General features: G+C 38.2%; 1 protein-coding gene across 6 annotated transcripts in view; it reads left to right on the forward strand.

Annotated features, from left to right (window-relative positions):
- Nucleotides 1–21,741, forward strand: part of DIAPH2 (diaphanous related formin 2) — a 111,332-nt gene that overhangs the window by 33,552 nt on the left and 56,039 nt on the right. For 5 of the 6 annotated variants that reach the window (XR_006104929.1, XM_042478064.1, XM_042478063.1 and 2 more), the window contains 9 exons: nt 1,354–1,470; nt 3,017–3,135; nt 3,908–3,972; nt 9,726–9,830; nt 12,246–12,587; nt 13,846–13,960; nt 16,585–16,686; nt 19,591–19,685; nt 20,760–20,861. Coding sequence is in view for 5 of the 6 variants with exons in the window: in XM_042478064.1 (XP_042333998.1) it covers nt 1,354–1,470; nt 3,017–3,135; nt 3,908–3,972; nt 9,726–9,830; nt 12,246–12,587; nt 13,846–13,960; nt 16,585–16,686; nt 19,591–19,685; nt 20,760–20,861 (1,162 nt within the window). In the remaining variant the exon portion in view is untranslated. The remainder of the gene's footprint in view (nt 1–1,353; nt 1,471–3,016; nt 3,136–3,907; nt 3,973–9,725; nt 9,831–12,245; nt 12,588–13,845; nt 13,961–16,584; nt 16,687–19,590; nt 19,686–20,759; nt 20,862–21,741) is intronic. The other variant, XM_042478066.1, reaches the window with a different exon arrangement.

The following is a 21,741-nucleotide window of genomic DNA, read 5'->3' on the forward strand; positions in this document are numbered from 1 at the left end:
TCACACTGCCAAGTGACTACAGTAATTATAATTGGCAGTACAGTGCGCCCTTTGTTTACTCAGGGGATCCGTTCCAGACTCCCCCGCGTAAAACAAATAATGCATATGCTCGAGCCCCATTTAATGAGTGGGGCTTGTGCACGCAGCGGAGTGGCAGCACACGCCCTATTCGTCCCTATGGGACATGCTACCCCTTCCTTGCCACGTGGCTTTCAGCATATGCTGAAAGCCGCCTAAAACGCGCCCACGTATAACACAGGCACACTGTATGTTCTTATCGAAGAAAAGGAAGAAATATGTTTGCCTTAGAGCAATATTTGAAGGGAGCAAGCTTGTTTTCTGCTGCTCCAGAAAACAGGACCCGGAACAATGGATGCAAGCTACAGGAAAAGAGATTCCACCTCAATATTAGGAGGAACGTCCTAACAGTAAGGGCTGTTCGACAGTGGAATAAACTCCCTCGGAGAGTGGTGGAGTCTTCCTCCTTGGAAATCTTTAAACAGAGGCTGGATGGCCATCTGTCGGGTATGCTTTGATTGAGAGATCCTGCATGGCAGGGAGTTAGACTGGATGGCCATTGTGGTCTCTTCCAACTCTTGTAGGATTCTAGGATTCTAACTTTCAATTCTTCTCAGTATTGTGCATGAAGAAATAATGAAGATTTTCATGATCCATCAGTTATGTAATTATTGTCCACAGATATATACCTTGGATATTTTAGCTTACCCACATGACTTATTTTTGCATTAACAATTTATTTTTAACCTAAGATTTAACAGGCTTATATCAAAATATTACCTCTTGGGAAATCTAGTAAAATAATGGTTCTATTCTGATAATGTGGATGGGGTTTGAAAAAACAGCCATCAGGCTTTGATCTCAAAGAAGAGTTTTTGGTTGCCTATTGAAGTTTTCAAACCAGAAATGTTCCTAATTTTAGTTTGTCTTGCTAGAGCAGACCTATTCAATCAGTTGAGAAATTGTTAACACATAGATAAATCCTGTGGATTTACTTTAATCAGGACTGACAATAAGACATTAACAATAAGACTAACAATAATAGCCTTGCTGTTCTTCTGTATTGAATTTCAAGAACCCACTCTTGATGTTTTTGAGTAATAGGAGAATGTTCCACAATGTTTAAAGTACTATTTTTAAAATATTTCCTTTTGAATTGTTAACTTGCTATTTAAAAAAGATGCCTTAAACATGTCTGTGAACATCTGTGCCTCAGCTGTGATTTAAGTCCGAAGGACCAAAGTACATAGCACAAATTTCAAGACTGGTTGAATCTTCAGAACTGTAATATGTTCCTGTATAACTATTTTGTCATTTCCTTGACATCCCCTGTACTGATGTAAATGAAGTTTACCACCTGTTACACAACATGCTGAAAGAAACAACATCTGAGAACTACTTTCTATCCATTTTACAACATTTTCTACTCATCAGAAATGATTATTATGTTCGGTACGTAATTTAAATTTATTTGTTCTGTTTTAAATATGGTTTTCATATATCAGGGATACATATTGGTCAATTGCACAAGGAGGGTCACATCATCATGTAACTAAGGGGACACATAGGACAAGAGCCTCTGTGGTTTTATTGTGGTATAAATTTGTGATGGTATATTTATGCTGAATCCCAGGATTTTGCAGGCAGTTACTCATCCTTTGGATTCACTCACTGTTGAATAGTAATTTGTCTCCCTTCCTGCCAAATCAAGAGAGAATGTGTAAGCTGAAAATATGTTTACAGGATGATAGGCTTCATTGGAGACCACACTTACATGGCCTGTGAGAAAGCACAGCTGTTTGTACAGAGACTTTTATGCTAACATTTGCCCCAACAAGATGGTGAACCAAAGTTTCATTTTTCTAGCAAAGCAGAACAAGGTGAAAAGTGTTCCCTTCTTTAATAATAGAAATCCTTATTATAAAGGTGCCAGAAAAAAGTTTTTAGAAAAGTATGACTGAACACACAAAACCAAACAAAAAAAGAGATATTGCATAAGGGATGCAGATATGCTATGCTATCAACAATATGTATAAAACTGGTTGAAGAGATACAATGCAAACTATGGGCTCCGGATGGCTATCCATTTTGACAGACATATAAACCTCAAACTGACGGCCCAAAAAGCTCAGTGTCAGGTTGCCTTGAGGGCATGTTCAGATGACGCATGCCCTGAATGTGGCTAGAATCCACCCCAGGTGGATCTCATCCTGGAAGAATTGTGGCTGTGGCGCAGTCCCAGCACAAACCTTTTGCGCTGTCTGCTTCAACCCATAGTCTTTTTTCAGAAATTACCATGATCTGTACATGAAAATAATCATAATAATTATAATAATAATTGGATTTATTTATATACCACCCAATTACTGGGAATCTGGGTGGCTTACAACAGAGGGAATAATACAAGGCAATAACAATAAACATGAATTAAAAAACAAATGTAACATAGCAATGCATTAAACAATAACAATAAAATAAGAGCAGTTAACAATAGCAATAAATAACAAAAATACATAGCAGTTATAGCATCAAGAATACATAGTAATTATAGCAACAGTAATATTAACAAAGCAAAATACATAACAATTAACAGAGCAAAACAAGTAAAAAGAAATTGTATAATAAAAGCAAATGCAACTCTAATGGAATGCAATACAATAATACAATACAACTCTAATATAATATAACACAATACACATAATCTGCCTTCCCTCCATCAAATATACAACAAAACCCCCAAATATAACAATGACAAGAACTAAAATAAATCATTAAAACCATTAGTCTAACAATCAAAACAATCAACCTCCAGCTGAGTCCTCCATTACCTTTTGAGGCTCTGGGATGATGGTGGGTGGAGTGAGGCAGTCCTCTCCACCTGAGTCTTCCATTGCCTTTTGAGCTTCCCCCTCCTCCTCTTTTTCTTCTTTAAATGTTTCACTTTTTGATGGTCATATGGTTTATTTTATGTATAAAAGTAATTTTCTTTTTGCTCTAGTCCTCAGTATTACAAGATAATAGAAGAATGTGTTTCGCAAATAGTATTGCACTGTAGTGGTATGGATCCTGACTTCAAGTGCAGAGGGCGGCTGGATGTAGATTTCACTCACCTTATAGGTATGTGCATCTTTGAACAGCATGTTTCAGAACCTTGTTAATTAGATTTGAAAATGATTATGTTTTTCCCATAAGATCATTGCTTGTCTGTTAAGGGTGCCATCTACCCATATATTTATTGTTTCTATTCCTTTGATTTAACATCTTAGTAAACCTGAATGGCAAAAATTATAAACATGATTAAATCATATCAAATGTTTTACACATAAATGTTGTATCCTAATTTCACTAAAACTATAAAAGGATTTTATTTTGGTCAAAGACCGTAAATAAAATTACAATAAAAGGATTTCAGTAGCTGAAAAATGTTTGTTTCAGTGGTTCACCAGAACACTAGGTGGGAAAAAATCCCTTATGAAATAATTATTGTGTGGGATAATTAAAAACTACTTTTCCCCAGATATGTTGAATTGCTATAATTGAATTGAATTTAAGATTTTTGAATTTTTGTTGCACCTAGAAATATTTAACCTTTTCTACTGACAACCTTGAGACAGGGCAGGGGTTTAGCTAAATATAATTTTGAAAGCATGGTAGCTGTGTTGGCCTTTTAGCAAATTCAAACAAAAATCGACCAAACAGTGATGCCTTTATTGGCCTACTGAAATGCACAGTATACTGGTTGCAAGCTTTCGAAGCGCCACTGGCTTCTTCATTAGGCAAGATGTTACGAAGCAAACAGGAGAAAAATTGAAGAAATAAAGGTATCAATAATTTTGTATATATTTCCTTTTTGAAACCAAGTTTTTGTTTGTCATCTCATTATTTTCAGATTGCTGTGTGGACAAAGCAAAAGTAGAAGAAAGTGAGCAAAAAGCTATAGAATTTTCCAAAAAGGTACTGAAATTTTCCTAGAATTTTCCTAGAACTGAAAACATTTTTACCTGCTGACCTGAGATGATTTGTTCCTATCTTAAATCTGTGTACACGTTTCAAGATTTAGTGGTGTTACCATTTATTTTTATTGAATTGTGCATAGACATGTTCAAAATTATGGACAAAAATGTCATGGATAAATTAAAAACAACACAGTTCAATTGACAGATGAACAATGTCTGAAATGGGGTGAATGTGAAATGCTCATCTATACTCCATCCTTTAGGACTGGTACTCTCATATTGTGAGTGAGGTACAAGTATGTTGTATATTCAGGGGCCACACAGAAGGAAAAGAAAGGCATTGATGATCCAGTTTTATTGATTACATATAGATGGGAAAGGGATGCATTAGCAGAAAGAAAAGCATAATGAAGCTGGCATGTTGCTTGACCCTAATTCTGGCACAGCTTTATCTGTCGGTTGTCCCCAGGTGTGCACAGGACATCTTGGGCCTCTGCAGTTGTTTGACAAGGTGTCTGTGTTTCCCTTTTTTAAACTGGGACAAAGGAATTCCCTCAAAAGTTGAGATTATATAGCCTAACAGAACTGTTTTTCTGGAAGCTGTTGTGATGCTTACAGTTTGGGAGGGGGTTTAAACCACCTTCCCTTCCCCCTAGATAGGACAGAGAGAAAAGATTTGTGTTCTCAAGGCAAAATGACCTTAACAGGCCCATGGCTTTCAAGGTCTGGACCCAGCTGCACACTTGTTTAGAGTTATACTATCAACTTTGCAATGTAGGAAATGGCTCTTGGAACCTTGTTAAGGAGCAAAGATCAATCAGAATATGTAGGCCTTTGATACTTTTATATATAGGCCTTGAAAGAAGGTAATGCATATAAATATAATTATATATTATAAAAGTGTATGACAGATGAAAGGTAATTAAACTCTTAGCCAGTTTTCTACAAACTAAATCTGCTATATAAAATGGCCCCAGGAAACTGGTCTGAAGAAACATTATTTACTGTCTAGGCAATGGTTAAGGGTAATTGCCACTGCTTCCATTTTTTTCCTTTGGCCTTCACTAGCCTGCTGGCTATGACTGAAAGGAAGTGGAACTCATCAGGCAGTCAGCTTACATAACAGTAGGATTTCTTTGAACAAACCAGATAATGTTCCATTGGGATTCCCATTGTATAGGGTTGTTCCATGATAATTGATAAAATTGAGAAATTACTGCTCAACTCCAAGCTGCTGTTCAGTAATGATGCTAAGGTGGTTAGATGGGATCACAGCCTTCTGCTTTCTCTCACAACAAAGGCAGGATGGGTAAAGAGAGGGAAAGAGAGCGTGTTTTCTAATCTGGTGATATTTTTGTAAGTAGAAAACCTTTCTTGGCCATGTATGGTTAGTTTTTGAAAGAATTGGAGGTAAGTGAATTTATTGCACACTTGTCACCACAGTGCTGGGCACCATGCGTCCCTCCAGAGTGTGTTGAGCTGCTGTTCCCTGTGTCAGAGCTGCTGAGACTTGAACTCCACAGCAACATGCACATGATCCTGATATCAGAGTTTTAAAATAGTTATGTAGTTGAGAATAACATAATTATGTTCTACACAGGTTAGAAAAATAACAATAGAAAACATATTTCCTCATTACACTTGTTCAATCTGCTATTTTTTAAACAAATCATCCATTCATTCATTCACTGAATTTATGCCTTTCTCTTCTACCACAAAGGCTCTCAGATTGCTAAGTAGACTATTCCCTGCCCTCAGGCTTACAGTCTAAAAAAGACGATACAAAAGAAGAAGAGAATGGCAGTGGGAAGGGGATCAAGTCCAGCAGATACTGCAGGTATCTGCAAGTATCTGCTAGTTCTCCTTTCCCTCCCAAGCTAGGGAATGGCAGGAGAGCCTTTCATCTGTTTCTGTGCTAGGTGGAGCTATATCTGCCTCTTCTCTCCCTCTGAGGCCAGGATGGTGGCAGATTGAAAGTCTTCATAGCTTAACCTGTTTAAACCTTTTCATGTGACTTTTCTATGTTAAATCTAGCCACAATTGTTTTAGTGAAACCACTTTTTGGGGGATAACAATATTGTCTGAACGTTACAGCAGAGGAATCCATGCAGATTCATGTATTCTACTGAGCTCTGTGGTGATAATTTATCATACTGCAGCATATTTTGGCACAAGCTCATCACTTCTATATGTTTATCTCTGTATCTGACTTCTCTGCTAATTCACCTTTATTTTAATTGCACTGTATTTAATGGACTGGTTCTGCTAGACAGATTAACATGCCAACAAGGAATTGTTATAATTGACAATGCTATAAAATGGAACATTGGTTCTTACTTGTGATACTTTCATTTTCAGCAGTGAAAAATCAAATATCCTAATGTGGTTCTCCCCACCCCCCAATAGGCAGGAATGATACAGATCTTTCAGCAGCTCTTGGGAGCAACTCTTAGAAGGTCAGTCACTGGAGCATCCAGAAAATTCTGATCGGAAACTCAGGAATGAAATAGGAAAACAGTAAACAAGAACGATGGAACAAAGGCAGAAATATAATTCCCCTTGATCAGCAAAATTAACCAAACCCCAGTAGCAAATGCTCCAGTAGCAGAATGCTTTGAGCCACTCAGAATGGCCACTGAATGAGGAGAGGTGGTGGTGAGGACATCAGGTAGCATGCCAAAATGCATTATATTGTATATTGGGCTATACATTGGGTTACCGAGTTCAGAAATTTAAGTTAGTTGAAAACATGGCAGCCAGACTGATTACTGGGACATCCATCACACCAATATTAAAATCACTTAACTGGCTGCCATTTAGTTTCCATGCAAGTTACAAAGTGGTGACTATTACCTTTAAAGCCCTACATGGTTTGGGTCCAGGTTAACTACAGGATTACCTCCTTCCATATAATCCGCCCCATACATTTAGGTCCTCTAGTGGATATTTCAGCCAGGACTAGGTTGGCAAATATTACCCAGAGGACTTTATCTTCAGCTGCCCTTAGACTGTGGAATAATCCACCAGAAGAGATTCAACAGGTGAATACAGTATGTTGTCCAAATTTAAAACAGCACTGAAGATCAGTCTCTTTGGCAGGCTTATCCAGATGATTTTTAAATTGTAAATTCAGATGTTGAATTTTAAATGTGAACTGTTTTAAAATGTATGTATCTTATCTGTCCTTTTAAACTATTGCATTTTTAATTAATGTGTTTTAATTGATGTTGTTCCTTGTTCAATTGTCATTGTTCCCTGCCTCAATCCATGGAGAGGGCAGATGAGAATTATTATTATTACTACTACTATTACTACTACTACTCACAATCCAGTGACTCAGCCCCCTTCCAAGATCCACTTCAGACTAGGCAGCAACATGAATCAGAATGGAGATATTTTCACTCTCATGCTTGACTCTCTGCCAAAACTATAGCATGTTGAAACTGAAAATCAGTCCTTGCCCCAGCTTCACTAGAATGCAAAAGTAACTAAGGGAAGAATACATTTCTGAATCTTCTGGATCAGTCCTCCTTAGCATGGAATGGCTGAGGCATGCTTTCCTCAGGAACTGTACTGAACAGATCTGACTCAGGCTTACCCAAATCAGTCTTGGCACAATCTTGTCCCTGAGAAAATAGAGATGGAGAAACTGAAAATAAAGCTGTTTAAGACCAAAAGGGAAGGAGTGGGGGGGGGGGGGGAAAAATGTAAAGGTATGGGAGACTGGAAAACACAACTTTTTAGGAAGGAATGAGATTGACATGCTTCTCAAAACAATTTGTGTCTGTTGGAGTGATGTAGATGGGAGAAACCTGCTTGGGATGTTCCCAATTTAATTGCTGTAAATGTGTACAGTTAACAACCATCCTTTACAACATGAACCCAATCTATTTTTTTTTCAGATTTGACTACAGTATTGAGTTTTATTAGAAATATGAATTTTTATTCCTTCATATATCTTTTTAAAATTGCTTGATCTCACTGAATCAGACTGGAAATGTTCCCTTCATTGTGGACATTTCTACATGATCAGTGACATTTATAGATCATCAGATTTAATGTAAATTTGACTGTTGGGTTTGTAATCTCTGAAGACCAAAGAACTTGAAGAAATAGTGATTTCTGCAAATGGACTATTGCTATATAACATAATGCTCTTTATTCCTATTGAAAGGTAAAATATTCTGGAGTGGACCATAAAAATTAAATTTTTGTGTATGATGCAAATATATTTTAGCACTATATAGTAATGTTTACTTTCTTATCTGCTAAACCACTTACATTTGCACTTCATAGATGCAATATTTGAAAAGTGGAAATCTAAAGGAGAAACTGAAAATTTTGTTGAGTGTTTGTGATGCAATGTACCATGATATATACATGGTAATTCCTTCATGGTACATCAGTACACATTTTTTTTCCTTTTTAAGATTTTCATAAACTTAAATCTAATTCTTATTCCCCACAAAAGTAAACTAATCAACAGGAACGTGGAATGTCAACACTTTTAAATTCCATTGATTTAGTGGGCCAATGGAATTAAGGTACTTCTAGTGGGCATCACTTTTGTTATCTAGGGAACTTGCACTGAGTATCAGTGTGGTAAACAGAATGCTGTGGCCCATCCCCAAACTGGCATGAAAGAATTATTTTAGACATAAAATAGACAACATTGGAGCTAGTACTTGTTGAACTATTTGCCTCAATGTGACATTCCAGTAGATAAGAAGTGATGTAGCTTTCTTATGAGAATGAAGTGGGGCCTACATGCCCTCACTTATAGACCTTGGTGTGAAAAGCAGTAAGGGACAAATTTTGCTATGGAATTCATAGAAGGAAAAGGGGGAGAACTTGCTTCTGATGAATAGGGATTTCTTTGTCGAAATTTATTATGGTCCTGATCAAGTCTTAGATCAAGATAGTGAACTGTAGCAAAAAAAATAGGTACCCCTTGAAGACACAGTCTTTTTGAATCTTGAACTAAATGTTCTGAGGAAAGTAGATAATTCTAATTATGTATTCTAATATAAAAAAAGATTTTGTACCACCTCTGAGATTAAGTGGGAAAAAGAAAACTTTAGCATAAATTTTCATAGACTCCAATGCAAAACACACTGCAGAAATAATCCAGTTTGAGACCGCTTGAGACCCCAGCTCAGTGCTAGGGAATCCTGGGAATTGTAGTTTATTGTGGTACCAGAACTCTCTGACAGAGAAGGCTAAATGTTTCACAAAACTACAGTTCCCAGAATTCCCTAGCATTGAGCCAGGGCAGTTAAAGCAGTCTCAAACTGGATTATTTCTGCTGTGTGTTTTGGACTCCAGTCTCCTTGAGTTGCATAAACTGAGACTATGAAAGCTTATGCTACAAATGTATTTTCCTTAGCCTCAAAGGTGCTACAAGATCTGTTTGTATACTGATGCAGAAAAAATGTCTCTGCTTTTGAGTATGTTTTCAGATATTTTGATTGTTTGAGAATAACCATGTAATATCTGAAAAAATGTTATACATTCCAGTGAAAATGCTTAAGATGTTGAGTCCTGCATACTACGTTGACAGGAATGTGAGGCAGCTGACTCTAGATGGCTATTGCAGTGAATATTTTAATTCAGAGATATGATGTTGTTGTTGCTATTATTATTAGCCAGGAAGCCAAACTTTTTTTTTTATTGTATTCAACTTATATTAAAAGTTGCAGTATTGAATTTGGGAAAATATGTATGACTGTTTCTGGTTGGTGATCATTACAGTTTGATGAAGAGTTCACAGCTCGACAGGAGGCACAAGGTGAAGTTCAAAAACGAGAAGAGAGGATCAAAGAACTTGAAGCTGAAATCCAGCAGCTACATTCCCAGGTAATGTAAGGTGCTCAGCTTTACATTCTTGTAAAAAAAAAATGTTTTGGGGATGTAGAGATGTTTTTGTTTTGGGCTTTTCTTTTAATGAAGGTAAGTTGCTAACAGAGCATTAAGAAGAAAGCTGAGTTCAGCTGAGACAATTGATGGGTCCTTTGTATTCATTCATCAGTGACTTGGAACTTCACTGATTAGTAGTCTCATAAGCATGCTACACACTACTCACTTTCCATGTTTTTAAAACCAGGGCAGAGGATATATAAATAACGTCATGTAATAGGAAAGGTAAATACCACGATGAAAACGATCAATTAAAACAAACATGGAACTTCAAGTGTGCTCATAGATCATAGAACCATAGAGTTGGAAGAGAACAAAAGGGTGACCCAGTCCAACTTCCTGCCATGAAGGAACTGAGAATCAAAGCACCTTTGACAGATGGCCATCCAGACTCTGTTTAAAGACCTCTAAAGGAGGACACCCCACCACTCTCTAAGGCAGTGTGTTCCACTATTGAACAGCTCTTACTGTCAGGAAGGTCCTCCTAATGTTGAGGTGGAATCTCTTCTCCTGTAGCTTGCATCCATTGTTCTGTGTCCTATTCTCTGGAGCAGCAGAAAACAAGCTTACTCCATCTTCAATATGACATCCCTTCAAAGAGTTAAACAGGGCTCTCATATCACCTCTTAATAGTCTCTTCCCCAGGCTAAACAACCAACTCCCTAATGTGCTCCTCATAGGGCATGGTTTCTAGACCATTCACCATTTTAGTTGCCTTCCTTTAGACAAGCTCCAGCTTGTCAACATCCTTTTTGAACTTTGGTGTCCAGAACTGGACATAGTATTCCAGGTAAGGCCTGACCAAAGCAGAATAGAGTGGCACTATTTCTTCCCTTGATCTAGATATTGTACTTCTATTGATGCAGCCTAAAATTGCATTGGCCTTTTTAGTTGCTGCATCATACTGCTGACTCAAGTTCAGCTTGTGGTCTATTAGGCCTTCTATATCTTTTTTACACACAGTCTCCTTAAGTCAGGTGTCCCCCATCCTATATCTGTGCATTTCATTTTTTTGCCTTAAGTGCAGACCCTTACATTTCTCTGTATTGAAATGCAGTGTTAGCCTTTGGGAAGGTCCCGTCCCACATTAAACAAATGTCCCGGGTCTCCTGATGCGAATCGCCATGTCTGCAGTCTCCCCGAGGCCCAGCCTCCCTTTCCCAACAACAAGGTAAGCGGCCATGTTTCTGGGAGAATGAGGCTGCAGCCAGGGGGCTGGCTGACCCAGCTCCTCCATCTCCATTGGCCAGGCTCCAAGGGGTAGCTTCTGCATTCATCCCTATGCGCCTGCAAGAGAGGGAGAAAGAGATCGGAGGAGGCAGGCAGGCTAAGAGAGGCAGTGCAACAAGATCTCTATAATATAAGGATTTCTATTAATATTTTTTAATTAATGTTTTTGGCTGTTAGTTGGTTGTGTCCTCCATTTTCCCCAAATGTGTTTTATATTACTCTATTTTATTTCAAGTTCATTGCCGTGCTTATGTATCATGCTTTGTATTTTTTTAAAAAAATCTTGCTGGTCATTGACTGAATAAAACATGTATGTATGTATCTTTAAAATAAACATTGAGAGGTTTGATCTACCACTGAAAATTAACTTACTGAAATGGAGTTTAATCAGAAAGAAACTCTGAGAAGTCTATTTCTGATTTATAGCTTTTTATAACATTAGTGCCACATTTTACTATAAGGGAGCGAGGATGCTGATACTTTGTCCAGGGCCTCAAATGTGTGGCTAAAAGCTTATATGGTACAGATAATGGACTCCCCCTGCGTTACTTTGCCAGTAAAAGTGAAACTTATTAAGAATCACAGCTGAAAGGCACATCTTCATCCTAATTTTTCAGCATGGACAGTTAACATCGTTTAGAAGATGGATTTTCTGAGGCGATGAATATTTAAATATGGGAATTATGATAATAATTCTGCTTCAGCCAGCTGACTTCATTTTTAGCAGTTCTGTGAATATGACTCAGATAAAAATATCTTAAGCCCCTGGAATGTATTTTGTTAATGGACACTATTTCTTGTTTTCAAATGCCACTTTATTAATTTGCTTGATCTATTTTAATACATTTTATAGAAGTTACATATAGAATTTGGTACTTCTTAAGGGAGAGCCAAAAATACAACCCATTTCTGTTAAATGGCTCATACTGATTTGTAAATGATTTGAACTAATCATATTTTCTTCCAGTAATACAGAATAGAACCACTTTTCTTACTTGAATGGCCTGGTAGACATCTAGAATACAATGTTTCTCATTTTGCCATATGAATACAAATTTGCTAGGTACCTCTGTTTGTAGTGTGGGTTGTGTTCCCTCTCCCATCTAAAACAGGTTTGTTTTACAGGCTCCTGTGTGTTCAAGTGGCTTATCAGCAGCAGGGATACCTCCACCCCCACCCCCTCTTCCAGGTCATACAACCTCTACAGCACTTCCTCCACCACCTCCACCACCACCATTACCTGGTGGTTTGTTGCCGCCACCACCACCACCACCTCCTCCTTTGCCTGGAGGGCCAATACCACCACCTCCTCCTCTACAAACTACTTTTGGAGGTTTTCCACCACCACCACCGCCTCCTTTTGGTGGTAGCCCTTCTCTAGGAACTGTACCAGTGTTGCCTTTTGGAATGAAGCCTAAGAAGAAATACAGCCCTGAAGTGTCTATGAAGAGGATAAATTGGACAAAGGTATTTAATTGTGATATCTCTTTTTATTAAAAAAAATATATCCTGATCTTAAAAAAGGAAGAGCAGTACAGTTTTCTTTTGAATATGAGAATGTTCGTTTTTAACGTCTGCTAATTTATGAGCTAATTATTTGTCTGTATAATCTTAACCTTTTAAAAATAACCTGTCAGTATGTTAAATCTTTCACTGACCTCAAGGAGTGTTAGGCATGCATTATTTGGAGTTGTGATAGCCATACATGGTGATGTGCATGCCTCTGTGGCATGCATTCCACTGCATTCCAGCCAGCAGATAGCCAAAACAATATGCAGCTGTGTATCCCTTATTACTACCCTTCCCCCAATCTACTAAAATTCTATCCCCATTATTATTATTATTATTATTTTATATTCTGGCAGAGCTAGTGCTAACTGGTTCTGACAATATCTTCCTTAAAAATACTGTAGAACAATAATCTTTGTTAGGAAAACAAAAAAGAATTCCAGAGAGATTGAAGACATTGTTAATAGGGTCGGGGTATAAATGTTAAATGTGGTATAAGAAATATAAAAAGTACAAGGAAATAATAACTAAAGAAGGCAAGTGAGGAAGTTGCTATGTGTAAGATAGAAAGAGAGAAATTGAAGAGGGATGAATGGAAAGATAGGATTAGGAATGTAAGTGAAGGTTTGAGTAAGTAGTAGAGGGTGTAGAGAATGTAGAATGGTTAAAGAAAGATGTGAGATGAGAGAATAGGGGGATATTAGAGTGAAGATGAGTGATGGAAAATAAATCAGATAAGAAGGTAAGAAAGTAAAAATGGAAGTGCTGAATGCAAAGAAGGAGATGGAAGGGAATGATAAGTTTTGTGTTAGGAAGGTTGAGTATGTGAGAGTAGAAGATAAAATAGAAAGTACTGTAGAAGAGAAAGTGTAGGTATGTTAGAGGTTAGTAGAAGGTGACTGTAGATAGATGTTTAGAAGAGTTAGCTATAAGATATTATCTAAGATGTTATTAGTGTTATTATAACACTATTATTATTGTGTTTATTTGCTTATGATTATGTTATGGGATATAGGTATGTTGGGCAATATAGATATGTTTTTTGTTGATCTATGTATGTATGTTTATGTATGCATGTTTTGTAAGTGTTTTATTATTAAAACTCTTTTATTTTGAATAAAGATTAAAAAATACTACCTTTTTGTTTAAATTAACAGCTAGCACAGTCTCTGGGCTCAGCATGGGTAGTACCTAACTAGCTTCATTTTAATTTCAGATTGAACCTCAAGACATATCAAAACATTGTTTTTGGATAAAAGCTAAGGAAGAAAAATTTGAAAATCCAGATCTATTTGCAAAACTGGCACTCACTTTTGCTACACAGATGAAAGGTAATTATTTTTTTATTTAATTGGTCTATTAGTAGTGTATATGTACTTTACTGTTTTCACTGTTATGTAATTACTGTGTAAAGCACTGTGAAGGCCATATGATAATTCAGGGCAAATTTGAGCCATAGTGGTATAAAGACAATGAAACAGGATGTGTGCCAGATGCTAAATGTTCTGGTGTTTCTATTCACTTGAGCATTGGATGCAAGGAACCTGTTTGATAGAATGTGGCAGGTGAGAAGCTATCAAATAATCACTTACTCTCTTGCCCCTAGGGTCCTTGGTGGAGTGTGGGATTTTTCTTTCCAGCTATTTATTAGTAGGGCTGCCCCCTTTCAAGTAAATGGAGCTATAAGAGCCTGGTGGTTACTTCACTGGAGGCTTGTGGGAAGAATATCACCGAAGGGTTCAACATGAGTTAACTGACTGTATAAAATGTAGTCTGAAGGCATATGCTAAAGACTGAAGTGGAATGGTGTTTTGCCAATTACGAGATTCTTTTCTGTGATTAGGAAGCAATTTTGGTTGCATAAGCTTTGTGATTTATTATACATGAAGATATGCCCCAAATTCTAAAAAGTTAAGTACAGTGGACCCTTGTTAACCACTGGGTTTTGGTTCCAGGAACCCCCATGAATAACAAAGTCTGTGTATGCTCAAGTCCCATTACAGTGGCATAGCAAAATAGTGTCCCTTATATAAAATGGGAAAATCAAGGTTTGATACTTGAAATTTTTACTTTTTTTTAATATTTTCAAACTGTGGATGCTTGAATCTGTGTATAAAAAGTTCATAAGGAGGGCCAACTTTAGAAGCTGGAATAAGAGAAATGAGGAAAAATGAATTGCCAGAAACAGATTACATTCCTATTGAACTACTACAATCCACACTGACAAAATCAACCAACATATGTCAACAGATACGGAAAACAAAATGGTGGTCAGTGAACTGGAAATGATCAATTTGCATCCTCATCCACAAGAAGGGAGACGCAAAAGTCTACAGCAACTACAGGACCATAGCACTAATCTCATGTGCAAGCAAAACCATCCTTAAATTTCAGAAACAGACTCCAACCATACATGGAGAGAGAAATCCCAGAGGTCCAAGTGGGTTCAGGAGAGGAAGAGGAACCAGGGATTACATTGCAAACATACAGTGGCGAATGGAGTGTATCAAAGAATTCTAAAAGAAAACCAACGTGTGCTTTATAGTCTACAAAAAGCCTTTGACTGCATAGATCATGGAAAGCTGTGGAATGCCCTTAAAAACATGGGAGGCACATCTGATAGTCCTGATGAGGAATCTGTACCTAGGACAAGAGACTACTATCAGAACAGAACACAGAGAAACACAGAGAAACTGAATGGCTCCCAATTGGCAATGGGGTCATGCAAGGCTGCATCCGTTCATCCTATCTTTTCACCTTGTATGTAGAACATATAAGAAAAGCACTTGGACACAGAAGTAAGAGGCGTGAAAATAGGAGGAAGGAACATCAACAATTTAAGATATGCAGATGACACCATACTATTAGTAGAAAACATTGAAGGTCTAGAGCAACTACTGGCGAAGGTGAAAGAAGAAAGTGAAGAAGCAGGCTTACTGTGAACAGAAAGCAAACAAAAATAATGACAACAGAAGATCTTCACAAAACCAACCTAGACAATGAGGGCATAGAAATAATAAAAGAGTTCCTATACCTTGGATCAAACAGATCAGATCGGGGACTGTAGCCAAGAAATCAGAAGAAGATTAAGAATGAAGAAGGCAGCTAGGAAAGACCTAGAAAAGCTCCTAAAGAGCAAAGATATACAACCAAGCACCATATATACTTATATACAAGTTGACCTCATGCATAAGTCGAGAGAAAGTTTCAGGCTAAAAATCATGAATTTTGATATGACCAGTGAAAAAGTCTAGGGAAAAACCTATGGGGTTATAACAAAGGATAGAAAGGGGAAAACACCACTTTCATCCCTCCTTCTTCTCTGGACCACCAAACATAACTTTCCTGGGGCTGGAGGAGATGTTTTAACATTGGGGAGGAAAGGAGATGGAGTTAAATGGGGTGTTTCTTTGATGGGAAGAGAAGCCTTTCAAATCGGATTGGGAAACTCTTTCATAAACACACACAAACTCATGCCTCAAGGCATGAAGAGTGAGTCATCACAGGGTGCTCATTTCAGGGCCTTTCTAAACAGTATTAGTATATTGACCTACATCAACCCAGGTTTTTAGGGTCAATTTTGGGGCATAAATTTCTTGACTTTTGGGGCCTGAACAGACAGGCCAAAATAAAGCTGCTTTGGGTCTCTGTGGAGGTAAGCTGTTTAAATGACATACGCATCTTAAAAGGCCAGAAGCTGCACCAAAGCTGTGTTCCAGTCCTTAGGACTGGAGCGTGGCTTTGGCAAGGCTTCTGGCCTCTTAGGACGCATGCATAATTTAAACAGCATACCTCTAAAGAGACCCGAAGCAGCATTATTTTGGCCTGTTTGTTCAGGCCCATAGTTGAGTATATACAGTATTTTACAATTGGGTTAAACACAGTCGGGACGTACATTCAAAAAAATGCTTCTATTAAATACACTTTTAAAGTGCCTTTTTGTTTTGTTTTGCAGTTAAAAAGCCAGTTGAGGGTACAGAAGAAAGGAAGCTAGCTATCCCTAAGAAGCGAGCTAAAGAATTAAGGCTTTTAGATGGGAAAACAGCACAGAATTTGTGTATGTAATATTTTTGTTAACTTTACACTGTCTATTTGATGTTTATCAATTATTTGATATTTATAATGATATTTATTTGATATCTATAATGTTATTTGATATTGACATGTACAATGAAGTGTCTTACTGTGGAAGTGTCTTCCTTGGCATTGTTTTCATTGGCTTTGCCTGCTTGGACTAGATCAAAGGAAGTAATAGCGCCACTCTATTCTGCTCTGCTCAGGCCCCACGTGGAATACTGTGTCCAGTTCTGGGCACCACAATTCAAAAAGGATGTTGAGAAATTGGAGCGTGTCCAAAGGAGGGCGACTAAAATGGTGAAGGGTCTTGAAACCATGCCCTATGAGGAACGCCTTAGGGAGCTGGAGATATTTAGTCTGGAGAAGAGAAGGTTAAGAGGTGATATGATAGCCCTGTTTAAATACTTGAAGGGATGTCATATTGAGGAGGGAGCAAGCTTGTTTTCTGCTGCTCCAGAGAACAGGACCCGGGACAATGGATGCAAACTGCAGGAAAAGAGATTCCACCTCAACATTAGGAGGACCTTCCTGACAGTAAGGGCTGTTCAACAGTGGAACACACTTCCTCAATGGAGCATGGTGAAGTCTCCTTCTTTAAGCAGAGGCTAGATGGCCATCTGTTGGGGATGCTTTGATTGTGATTTCCTGCATGACAGGGGGTTGGACTGGATGGCTCTTGTAATCTCTTCCAACTCTATGATTCTCTGACTTGGTTTGAGGCAGGAAGAGCATTTTGTGAAAACCTCTAATTATATTTTAGAAAACTTAACTTCCAGATACTGAGATGGAATGATACCTTCAAATGCTCTTAATTCCATGAAGTAATGAGGGAGAGACTTCATTCTTAGCTATGCCAAACTTTAGTGCATAATGAGAATATTCTTGTAAACATGTGTCAGCAAACCAGCCTGATATAAACTGAACATAGAGGTGTTTTGATGGTTATGCATGAAAGTCAACTTTCTATGCTGGAAAAAACAACAATAGGGATACCACTGACCAGAACTAAATCACAAACAAGATGATGCTTCTTTATATAGAAAGCAATTGCAAATTCTTGTGTTTTTGACCATTCTTTAAACATGCAGTTCCGTAGGTGTGACCATGTTCTCATGGAATTTGTTATACAGTGGATAGGAGAAACCAAGCATAGTCAGAAAGCTGGTTTCAGTAAACTGTGGATGATCCTATGGTAAGGAATGGTAAAAGAAAAGGGAGTTCACGATAGATGGGCATTTCTTAAAAGGGAAATATCAAAGACACAATTTGAAACAGTTCCAATGAGGAGGAAAGATGAGAGTTGTATAGAGAAACCAGGATAGATGTCTAAAGAATTTTCAGCTGAGCTAAAATAAAATTCCAAAAAGGGGAAATGTACAAGAAATGAAAAAGGGGGAAATCACCAAAGAGGAATTGAAACAAATAGGCAGCATGTGTAGGGACAAAATCAGAAAAGCTAAAATGGAGAATGAACTCAGGGATGCTAGAAAGGTTAAAAACAATTTTTAAATGGTTTTTGTTTGTTTATTTATTTTGTCCATAAGAAAAGAAAGAACAAAGAAATGGTAGGGCTGCTCTGTAGAGAAAATTGTGAGATGCTAACAGGGAACAGAGAAAAAGCAGAACTTCTAAACACCTTTGCCTTAGTCTTGTCCCCAAAGGAAAAAGTGTAGATGAGAGGTAGTGCAGGAATTCCTGGCAACCCTAAAAAAATTCGAATCTCTTGGCCCTGATGAAATTCATCCAAGGATATTGAAAGAACTGTCAGAAATAATCTCAGAACCACTGGTCATAATCCTTTGAGAATTCCTGGTAGCCCCAGCAGACTGGAGGAGGGCAAAACTACTTAAGAGTACTGAATATGGACAGTGCAGGAGCTGCTGCAGTCACCTGCAACAGCTGTGGTATGTTTGTGTTTGTGCCAATGGATGTGAGTAACTTCAGCTGCACTAAGTGCAAGTTGGTAGTCCTGTTGGAAGAGAAGGTGCATTAGCGGGAGGCCCAGATTACGGTTCAGCATATAAGGGAGCAAGAGGTTTTCCTGGACAGAGTGGAACAGACTGTACGGGATGGAGAGCACACAGAAGAAGCTGCTGAGGAGGAGGTCATTTCCCTTAAATAGGAAGTAGACAGTTGGAGAAATGTGACACGCAGACGTAAGAAAACCAGGGATTGTCTGTGATTTTGCAGCTACAGAACTGATGTGCTTTCCCGTATGAGGCATGAGAAGGGAGAGCAGCAAGTCCAGTCCTCAGGGAAAGTACTGATCACCTTGTTAGAATCAGCACAGGGAAGAGCTGCTCCTAAGCCTCAGAGGAGGCATATAGTGGTGGTGGTGGTGGGGGGGGGGTCCTTTCTGAAAGCTACAGAAACAGTGATTTGTGGGCCTAACAATATGTCTCAGGACGTGTGTTGTCTCTGTGAGCCAAAAATCCATGATGTGACAGTGAGGCTGGCAAGACTTGACAAGCCTACTGACCATTACTCCTTCCTGTTGTTCCACATGGAAACCAGTGATATTGCAAGGTACAGCCTTCAGAATATCATAGTGGATTATGAGACTCTGGGTAGGAAGATGAATTAGCTGGATACACAGGTTGTCATCTCATCTCATCTACCCCAATTGAAGGGCATGGTCCAAGAAGGGAGAGCAAAATAGCAGTAATGACAGAAACCGTTTTGCCAGCAGTATGAAAACTTTGATCAGGAGGACTTTAAACTGAGTTATGTGAATGAGGGAGACAGTATTCTGGAAGGCAGGAGTTCATCAAGGGCTGAAGATAATAGCCAAAGAGTTCTAGAGAGAACAAGGCAAATATGGCTTCTCTCCAGGAAATCGCATGCAATATACATTTTACAATAGTTTCTCAATTTGTTGTTTCAGCTATTTTCTTGGGGTCTTTCCGCATGCCTTATGAGGAAATTAAAAATATTATTGTAGAAGTAGATGAAGAGAAACTGAGTGAAGCATTGATTCAGGTAAGTTAACACGGTGTTATTTTCAATTAAATGACACTAAGAAGAAACAAGATGGCATTAATAGTGAAACAAGATTGGTCAGACAAGCCTGCACTTAATTGCTCTGTCTGATTTCTATGCTGAATATATAGGTAAAGGTGGGTTAGACACAAATAAAGGAGACATGAAAATCTGAGGAATAAACATTAACTATATGCAGATGACACCATCCTAATAGCAGAAAATAGTAAACACTTGGAACAACTATTGACAAAGAAGGTTCAGAAAGAAAGTGAAAAAACAGGGTTACAATTGAACACTGACAGAATAATCACAGACAGTTTATGTACCTTTAATGTGGATAACAAAGGGTCCGAACAGACAGGCCAAAATAAACCTGCTTCAGGCCACTTTGGAAGTGTGTAGTTTAAATGATGCATTAAGAGGCCAGAAGCCGTGCCAAAGCCACGCTCCAGTCCTAAGGACTGAAGCAAGACTTTGGCACAGCTTCTGGCCTCTAAAGATGCGTATGTCATTTAAACAGCATACCTTCAAAGTGACCTGAAACAGCTTTATTTTGGCCTGTCTGTTCGGGCCCAAAGACATCAAGATACCTTTGCTCAGTCATTAGTCAAAATGGAGAGTGTAATCAAGAAATCAGAAGAACGATAGAACTTAGAAGGGCAGCCATGAAGGAATTAAATAAGAGTATAAAGTATATCATGAAATACCAAAGTCAGGATCATACCTGAACAGGATGATGGATCCGATAAGGCTGATAGACTTAATAAACTATTCTTTACTTAAAATGTTAGGTAAAATCTATAGATTGTATGTTACTAACTTCTAGATTTTAGAAAGAGAGCAAATACTAAATTCCCATAAGATATTATTTAAAATTTCCATGCATTTTCAGTTTTCAGATAACTGAAGACCAGTTGCTATTCTAATCTTTGTAAATTTATGCAATACTCTTGAAGAAACTGTTTAGATTTTTAAATACTGATTATTTATTTTTCCTGTTGTGTTCCATATAATTAAAAAATGAAAACATGACAGTAATACTGATTTTCAATTCTTTATACTTTATACTAGAATTTAGTTAAAAACCTACCTGAACAGAAGGAACTCAGTGCCTTAGCCGAGTTGAAGAATGAATATGATGATCTCTGTGAGCCGGAACAGTTTGGTGTTGTGGTATGTTCTGTTTTATAATTTGAGTCCACAGTTCCTATCTACTGTCCAACTCAGGGTTTGTAGGTTTTATATTGGAAAGTTTGCTAAGGATGCCTGAGAATTTTAAAACTGGCTCAGTAATTATAGAATCATACAATTATAGAGTTGGAAGAGACCACAAGGGCCATCCAGTCCAACCCCCTGCCATGCAGGAAATCACAATCAAAGCATTCATGACAGGTGGCCATCCAACCTCTGTTTAAAGACCTCCAATGAGGGAGGTCCATTGAGGGAGTTTGTTCCACTGTCAAACAGCCCTTACTGTCAGGAAGTTCCTCCTAACGTTGAGCTGGAATCTCTTTTCCTGTAACAAACTGGAAAATGCCTCTCCCCTTCCAGAAGCTGACAAAAGAGAATCTAGCCAGATGTCTCTTCATGAGGCTTTTATTCTTTAGAAGTTCCACTATGTACAAGGTTAACTTACAACTCCAACACCTTCCACCATCATCCACAACTCACTGAGACCCGCACTGTGAGTTGAGGCACACCCCTTTTATAGCCAGGGCTCCAAGTGGCCTTTTGGCCCTGCCTCTTCTTCCTGTGTCACAATGATCTCTGTCCCCTGTCCAGGGTGCCTTTGCACTTTTGCAGCCTTTTGCAGCACTTTATTGCACTTGGTGACCATCATCTTTGATGACACTTACCATGACTCAGCACTGGTGGAAAAATGCTTTGTCATCATGGTTGACAGTGACCCTTTGTTGTACAGTCACTATTTAATACCACATTTTGCATTTTCTCAGGACTCTATATCCCAACAGGAGCTACTGCTAATGCAATCCAACGTTTGTCCAGTGATTCCAGAAGTTTCCGAGCTTATCATTATAGATTTCTATTTCCT

The sequence above is a fragment of the Sceloporus undulatus genome, chromosome 7, assembly GCF_019175285.1.
Source record: "Sceloporus undulatus isolate JIND9_A2432 ecotype Alabama chromosome 7, SceUnd_v1.1, whole genome shotgun sequence".
NCBI classification, from domain to species: domain Eukaryota; kingdom Metazoa; phylum Chordata; class Lepidosauria; order Squamata; family Phrynosomatidae; genus Sceloporus; species Sceloporus undulatus.